Source organism: Geospiza fortis, unplaced genomic scaffold, assembly GCF_000277835.1.
Source record: "Geospiza fortis unplaced genomic scaffold, GeoFor_1.0 scaffold200, whole genome shotgun sequence".
NCBI lineage: Eukaryota > Metazoa > Chordata > Aves > Passeriformes > Thraupidae > Geospiza > Geospiza fortis.
In genome coordinates, this window is record NW_005054353.1 from 428371 (window position 1) to 436209 (window position 7839).

Below are 7839 nucleotides of genomic sequence, written 5' to 3' on the forward strand. Positions count from 1 at the left end.
TTTAAAACCATACTCTAGATAAGGAGGAAATCAGAGGACTCAGGTTTGGTTAATCTTGCATTAAAAGAAATGCAGATAAAAGTTAGCAAGGTGCAGATCACTAGCTTCTGCCACTCAGTCTATTTCAAGGGAGCTGCTAGTGCAGCAGCCTTTACCCTGCCTGCAATATCCACATCTCAGGAAACAGCAGCAAACTGGCAATACAACTCATTGTGCACTATTTATGCAGCAAATTCCTTTCTTCTTCATGAAAGCTGCTTCTGATCAAATAAACGCTAACAAGACATCACATCTTCTACTTGAGCTGTGTAACTGTGTGCAAGAGCAGTAAGCACTTATCCTCTGCACAGAAGAGTGCAGTGATCCCAACAGCTCATCACTCTGTGCTTCCTAGACAGGAACAGCTTCAGACTGTGAACTGTCAGTCCAGAGGGAGGCAAGCAGAGCCCTCGGTGCTGGTAACCTGATGCAGAACATGGCAGACACTTTAAGGAATTATGTTCTAATCACTTGATTAAATTACTCCATGCAAAGCAGATTTCATAAAGGAGGAGAAAGCCATTGTGTAAGGTTATTGCTAGGTGCTTCAAATGCTCATCAACACACATACTGCTCTGACAGGACTTCTTCAAACAACTTTGGGGAAAAATTTCTAGGTAATTTCCCACATCCTTAAGTGTTACATGACATGCAGCATTCCAACCTGCACGTTGACAAGAAAGGAGACCAATTCTTGCCCCTTCAGAAGCTCTTTACCACAATCTCCTGCAGCTGGGCTGTGAGGAGCTCGGAGTTTACTCAAAGAACCTAGTAACTAAGCTTAGAAGCTTAGCAACATGTGCTTTTCTGCTTTACCATTTGAGCAGGCAACCCTGTGATTTTTACTCCAATGGCTCAAGGTGATGGAAAACCTGTCAACACCAAACCAGAGACTAGGAATTTTGATAGGAACAGTGCTGAGCACTTCATCAGAGCACTGTGCAGCCACTGCTTTGAAGAGTATGAACCATCCAGTTTCCTCTTTATTAAAAACCTCATTTCTCTGCCTTATCTCAAGAGCAAGCTCAGGTATGAGGTGCTACACTAGTCCTTGGTAACCGCAGACTGCTGGCTAGTCCTCATCCAGAGATCTGGGGAGTGGGGGAGAGAGAACTGGCTACAAAAGTAGCTCCAGTTACACAACAAACTCAGAGGGAACAGCCCAAACTGTTTTGTGTCCAGCTACATTAACTTCTATCAGTAAGCTGAGTGCAGTTTCACTGTTTCAACTTTGCCTCTGTGAACACTTGAGAAATATGGCTGTTGAAGAAAATGCAGTTCACATGGTGCTCCTATGCAGAGCAACCTTGCCACAGCAGACAGATGAGAAATTACCAAACCCAATGTCCAGGCAGACTGAACAATCACAGAAGCAGGATACACACCCTTGCTCCTTACTAGCAAGATTATTTTACTGCTGACAATGGAGGGGGACAGTATACGTGGCTATTCTGGCCAAACTCAAGAGGCCAAATTCTATTTGCCTGTCTGCCCTAAAAAATTCCCAATAGCAATGTGTCAAAGATCCCAATTTAGATGCCCAGTTCTCCATTTCACTTGTGTAAAATGTTAAAATGTTGAAATCAAGCCTCTAGTCAAACAAGCAAGGAGTGGGGTGCAGCAAATTCATCCTTCTGAGGTAGATCTCAGTGCCTTCAGATCTTGCTTGATGCTAGGCCTGCTCTTCCTCTCAGCTTCCCCTGGCTGCAGCCTTTCCATGGCACTCAGAGAGAGGGGCTGAAGTAAACAGTACTGGCTCTACATCTTCCTGCAGGAGACAGCATTCGTGCCAAATAGAAGTGCTTATCAGGAAAGGGATGCTGCACACTACTCTGCATTGCTACAGCTTCTTACTGTAACTGGAACCAGCCCTAGAGCCCATGGAGTTTGTTGTGCTCTATTCCATGAGTCTGGAAACCACTGTCACAACTGTGGACAGGAACAGATCATGAGGAGCAGACATTCTTACTGGGGTCTCAGAGCCCAATAGTTCTATAAGCTACTATCAGTTATGTGCAGTTTTCCACATGATGAAGTGAAACATTTTTAAACAGCATTAACTAGATATTTACCCTCACTTTAAAATAGAGAAAAGCAATCAATTTTTAGAACCAGCCTTTTTAATAAGCTACAGTCTGAACTCCATGTCAAGGTAAGCCTGTTAAGTAATGGGGCTTCACACAGCTTTCTCAACTCAGCTGATCAGAATAAAGAGGAATATTGTATGAGAAGCTACTGGGATTCTAAGAGGAGAAACAAGAGAATGTTTATGGACCGTAGCAATCAGGTAGTTGACTTTTTAATGCATTTTATCAGTAGCTCTCTTTCCTTAACTTTTATCTACTGGAAGAAATGACGAAGAGAATGGAAGACTTGGAAAACAGACTAAAATACTGATCAGAATTTGAAGTGTACACTACACTGTATATTTATACATACAAACTTGTCAGAGCTATTTTCTTAAACTGGTTCAAAGTAAAATAACATCTTTGTGTCTGAAGTTGAAAAGAATATTCTGGATCCTTGCATTTATATGCCATGTGTTGTCTTGCATTGATTGCAGATAAGAAATGTTGATAATTTTATATAAACAATTTAGTAACTAGCAGAAGTTCTAATTAAGCAGAACAACTGAAATAAGCTATGCAAAATAATAAAATGGTGTTATTTTTTGAAATGAAACCTCCATGTTTTGATATATTTTTAGGGTATGAATTTTACTTGCTTTTCTGTATTTCCCTCCTCCACTCCTAGTATTTTAAGCACACAGTTTGTGTGTATATATATATAGTTCTATGTACAGACATACACAGAACAAATGAGACAGCATTCACAGCCATTAGGCTTGACTTGGATTCTTCAAACAAGTTACTACTAGAATCAGTAGGAAGTAAAAATGTAGTTACACATTTGTGTTTAAACTGTGATGAAATTAAATTATCGAAATGGGAAGTCTGCTGGATTATCAGGGCATCACAACTTGAAGTTTCAAAAACTTTTCCTTATGTCTAGACTACCCAACTTCTCCCTGCTGTCCTTTGGTCAGTATTCACTGATTCTCTAACTTTCCCAAATGCAAGTAGTCTATTACTTGTCAATTCAGCTAGCTGCACACCTGTCAAACACTAAAACACAAACAAAACCAAGCAAACTGCTTCTATTCTGGCCACCTGAAGTGTTTTTAAGTCTTATTCCCTTCCCTTGACTGCAACTCATCCAGATCTGTGGTTTAACAGGTAAATATACCAGCACTTCCTCCTTTACTCTGACACACCTCAGAGTTTGCCTCTTGACTATCTCCAAGTGGAAACACCAAACTTCATTCACTTTATAACAGAAATAGTTGCAGCAAAACTTAAGTGATTAAGTGATGTCAAACAAGCTGGTGAGCGTGCATGGATATACAACAGCAAGCTCTGAAAGATACCTCATGCTTTGGCATACTCTGGAATTCTGCAAGGTTACAGGTACATCCTGATTTTCATCAGGTGTTTGTTTTTACCATGTCAGAAAATCACTGGCACGTCAATTAACAATCCCTAGTAATAAGGAACACCCTGCAGTCATGGTCTCAAACAAAACAGGCACAAATCTCTGAGATACTGACATTCTCAGCAATTGACTTGAGAACACCAGCTCATCTGTCTCCAATATCTTCAGAAAACTAAAAAAAGGCTACTGATTTAAAAACAGCTTTGTGAAGTTAACTGCTATCTTACTGAAAGCCTATACTACACATCTAGAAGCTATATCCTGTTTGTCCTTTTACAGATACGTACTCTTGGATGGAAAAGGAACTGATGCACATTCGTACTTGATTCACTTGGTAAAAACAGTGTGAAATATTTAACATGAGTAAACCCTTAGGGTTCCCCACCAACATCCCAAATTTGCTACTGTCCCTTATGTTACACCTTGTGTTTGCATTAGCACTCCAAAAGCAAACACTAAGGGAGCCCCAACCCGTTGAGATTTGGCACCATACTTGCCATGATCAAGCCCTCCTTCACTTACCTCTTAAGATCCACAATGCCTACAGAAATAAAGGCAAATTTTGCCATGTGAAGGTTATTTCTAACAGAACAAGAAGCACAGCAGTGGTAATGAATCTTCATTTATATAGTTTGTTCCCTAAAACCAACAAAAGTATAATACAAATTTTTCTTTAAAAGAGATCTGTAACCAGTTTTATTGTAGAAATAACACCTTTACAGCATTTACTTCTCACTGGTTTGTTCTGGCATGCTTCTAATGATGTCAGAGTCACCTGTAAAACAAAAATGTATTGTTAGAAGAGAACCCATGGGAAGATGATTTTAGGAATAAAAGTAAGAAAAAAACCCCCTACTCATAAAATCACCACAGTGATTCTAGAAAAAGAAAACAACCTAAAAGAACAGATAGTCTGCTTAGAAAAAAAGAAAATAATTTTGATAAAATTGATGTTAAGAATACTTGTAACTGTGTTTTTCTAATCCAAGTAGCGTATTTTCCAATAATTACACACCTGTCACCAGCATTTACAAAGCCAGGACTAAACCAGCAATTTAGTCCTGGAGGACACAATGCATAGTTTTACTCTAGCGAATGTCTAGCCTCCCCTGATCACAGAGATATCAGGACAGCGAGAATATTCGCATTGTCAGCTACAGAGCATTGAGACTGACTTACAGCTCCCACCCCACCCAAAACCAACCTGAAAGTGACATTTTGACAATTAAGTTTATAGCTATTATTTGAATACAAGCAAGCTAAATAAAATTTCCTGAAGCAGTAGGAAATTCAAATCATTGTGACTTGGGGAACAGCTGGTTAAAGTTATTACAGAATTCATTAAACCTATGTCCATGCATTCTGGTCAACAAACAGAACAAGGGATTGATTCTTCTCTTAAAACATTCTGGAAAGGATGGGAAGTCACCTACTTAGCATTCTATATAAGGAATCTGAGCAACTCTCTGGGACAAAGACTGTTACTAAACCATAGTAATTACATACAAACATACAGTTTTAAAATTAAGTGCTTAACATGATTTTCATTCCCTTGATGAACATCCATCTGCCTATTGGTTATTTTTCTATATACTATTCTGGGAAGCAGGACACTTACAACCCTTTGTCTCAGATTAAGAACAGTCAAAGAGGGCTGTTGTAAACAGTGTGTTGTGCAAGCTCATGTCCTAGCTGATGGGTTCAGAAACGGGTTCCATGCAGTTGCTTCCCAGACACTGAAACCTCCCTACAGACTGACAAGCAGACAAAATGCTCACAGGGCTCAGCAGTAAAAGAGCTATGTGCAAGAGAAGCAGCAGTGCTTCCAGGTTCTGAGAACCTCGGACTCACAAAAGAAGAACAGGATCTTGGTCAGAGAAAATTTTAAGTGTTAAACCTGATGAAAAATGCAATGAAGTGTGTCATCACTCCTGCTCATTCCTTGCTCAGTGTTGCTACTCACAGGAGAAGGGAGGATCCACGGACACCTCCTTATTTGGCCCCTACACTGCAGGAGGGCATTACCTGGGTCAATGATGGCCAGTGTGCACACTCTGTAGTATTTTCCACACGCTGTGCCCAACTCAATGTTGTTCCCACTATAATGATGGACACCAGTCTTAGCAAGCATAGCGTAGTACTCGATCTCTGATTTTCTGAAATCCAAAAACTGGGTGTTAACAGGACCACAAACAATTCTGACTAACTGCAATGCAGAGAGAGCATCTTTAACTCCTACCACACTTAAACCCTTAAGACCCTTAACTTTCCCTTCCCACCCAGAGAAACACAGCCGTTTCTTGTGAGGCAGCATCACTCCACACTTGTGGCTCAGGAACCTTTACTTAGATGTCTGCTGGAGGTTTGTAACAACAAACCCTTCAGGCTGCTCCTACTCAGGCTCATTTCTACATGGTAGAAGGATTCAGCACTTGCAGATCTCTGGAAGGCCTTTCTTTATGTGCCAAAGTGCATAAACTAGGAGTTAATGTTGATGGCCAGTGGTGACCAGATGCTGAACAGAGAGACACAGTTGTTGCAGCTGAGAAAGGAACCATGTATTTTAATTTAGAACAAAAAGTCCATCTATGCTGCCCTCTCTTCTGACTTCCACTAGGAGAGTCTAGCAGTCAATACTGTTTCCCAAGCATTTGGAGATCACCACTAATACTGGGGATTGCTGCCCACTGCAACAGTCCTGCTGTTTCTCAAGTATCTAATTTCTGGGCTGTGCAATGACATTGTCTTGAGCTTGTCAATATCCCTCAACAACAGAAAGGGCCCAGGTATTCAATGAGGAAAACATCATGATATTAGTACAAATTACGTTCTCAGAAAAGCAGTTTCACTGGCCAGGACCCCAAATTTATAACTAACTTTGACAAAGTGCTTCAAATATTTTAAATCTGTTATCAGTTTTTCTAGCTATAAAATTATTTTCCAATATACTACCTTGGAAAAACATAAGAATTCAGCCCCATTACACTCTTAGTGAACGCTATCAAGTGTGAAAAGCTTCCAGGACTTTCTCTAGTGCAAACTCCTTGAATTGAAAAGCCAGAAAAACACCAGGAAACATTTCAACAGTTCTAGACTTGAAATCATTACACAGCAAACTACCAAACAAATTTCAGAGCACTCTAGAACATGCCAGCAAAGCCCTCTGTATTAAGTCTGGAGCAATTAGCAGGAAGCACACACTGCATTAGTAGAAAGAACCCATCTCAGAATTGTCTTCTTCCTCATCTGCTTACCTCAAAGCAGGACAGTTGTTGGCGAGGATGACCAACTTGGCTTTGCCCTGACGAATCATTTTCAGAGTTTGTTTGTACCCAAGCACATATTTGCCACTTTTCATAACCAGCTGAAGCCTGGAGTTGATGGACTCCAGGGACTTTTTCTGAAAAAGATGTAGAGAAGTGTTATTGTGTTACTTCACACTTTTCAAAACAATGGAGAACACAATAGAGAAATTTCAAATATGGGCACTTTTCATAATCTCCCTATAATCTTAAACATGGAATAGGAAAGGCCAGTCAGTCACCAGAGTATAAGAAAGCTTATGGACAGGGGTATTGCTGATTCTGTGGTTTCACAAGTTCAGAAAGTTCTTTCTTATCCCCACACCTCTCAATAGCAAAATACTTCTCAAAGCACTATTGCTGCTACCTACATAAATCACTAACATCTGCATGTATCTGACAAGTTCTTGTCAAGCTCAGCTGGTCAAGGCCTTGCAAATCTAAGCCAGGTTTAGAGCCTGACTCTCCTCAGGGCACACACTGACAACGTTACATGGAGCAGCAGAAAGAAGAAATTCTGTGCGATATCGAACTGATATTACAACAGGGGAGCGTGATGCTCCTGACAACAGGTTAGGCGCATCTGACAGACAAAATCACCACCTCTGACCAAGAAACCCAGATCTGTCAGAACCATTATAAGAGAAAGCCCAGAACATGGCAGGAAAGGCAAAACCTGAACTCCACCCGCACTAGGACCCCCTCGGCACCACCTCTCCCTCCCTGCAGCCACCTCAGGTGCTCTGCCAGCCCCCGGCACATCGCACGGAGCTCTGCAAGCCCCCGGGACATCAAATCACCACCTCTGACCAAGAAACCCAGATCTGTCAGAACCATTATAAGAGAAAGCCCAGAACATGGCAGGAAAGGCAAAACCTGAACTCCACCCGCACTAGGACCCCCTCGGCACCACCTCTCCCTCCCTGCAGCCACCTCAGGTGCTCTGCCAGCCCCCGGCACATCGCACGGAGCTCTGCAAGCCCCCGGGACATCGCACGGGAGGGAC

At 41.4% G+C, this 7839-nt stretch overlaps 2 protein-coding genes and 1 non-coding gene across 6 annotated transcripts in view; 1 reads left to right on the forward strand and 2 right to left on the reverse strand.

Moving 5' to 3' along the window:
- The window catches only part of MATN2 (matrilin 2), a 56156-nt gene extending 53435 nt beyond the window's left edge, over positions 1-2721 (forward strand). For 3 of the 4 annotated variants that reach the window (XM_031058988.1, XM_031058986.1, XM_031058987.1), the window contains one exon: positions 2384-2721. In XM_031058988.1, coding sequence (XP_030914848.1) covers positions 2384-2436 — 53 coding nt within the window. In that variant the 3' untranslated portion in view covers positions 2437-2721. Of the gene's footprint in view, positions 1-866; positions 943-2383 lie in introns of those variants that run through there. The other variant, XM_031058984.1, reaches the window with a different exon arrangement.
- A 1419-nt stretch (positions 2722-4140) lies between these two features.
- On the reverse strand, positions 4141-6926 carry RPL30 (ribosomal protein L30). Its single transcript, XM_014308004.2, has 3 exons — positions 6786-6926; positions 5557-5687; positions 4141-4306 (listed from the first exon to the last, which is right to left on the reverse strand). Exons 1-3 carry the CDS (start codon positions 6887-6889, stop codon positions 4257-4259), a joined length of 285 nt encoding a protein of 94 aa, XP_014163479.1. The 5' UTR covers positions 6890-6926; the 3' UTR covers positions 4141-4256.
- On the reverse strand, positions 4545-4679 carry LOC115948158. Its single transcript, XR_004082011.1, has one exon. It is a non-coding gene; the product is annotated as a small nucleolar RNA SNORA72 (small nucleolar RNA).
- Positions 6927-7839: the final 913 nt, after the last annotated feature.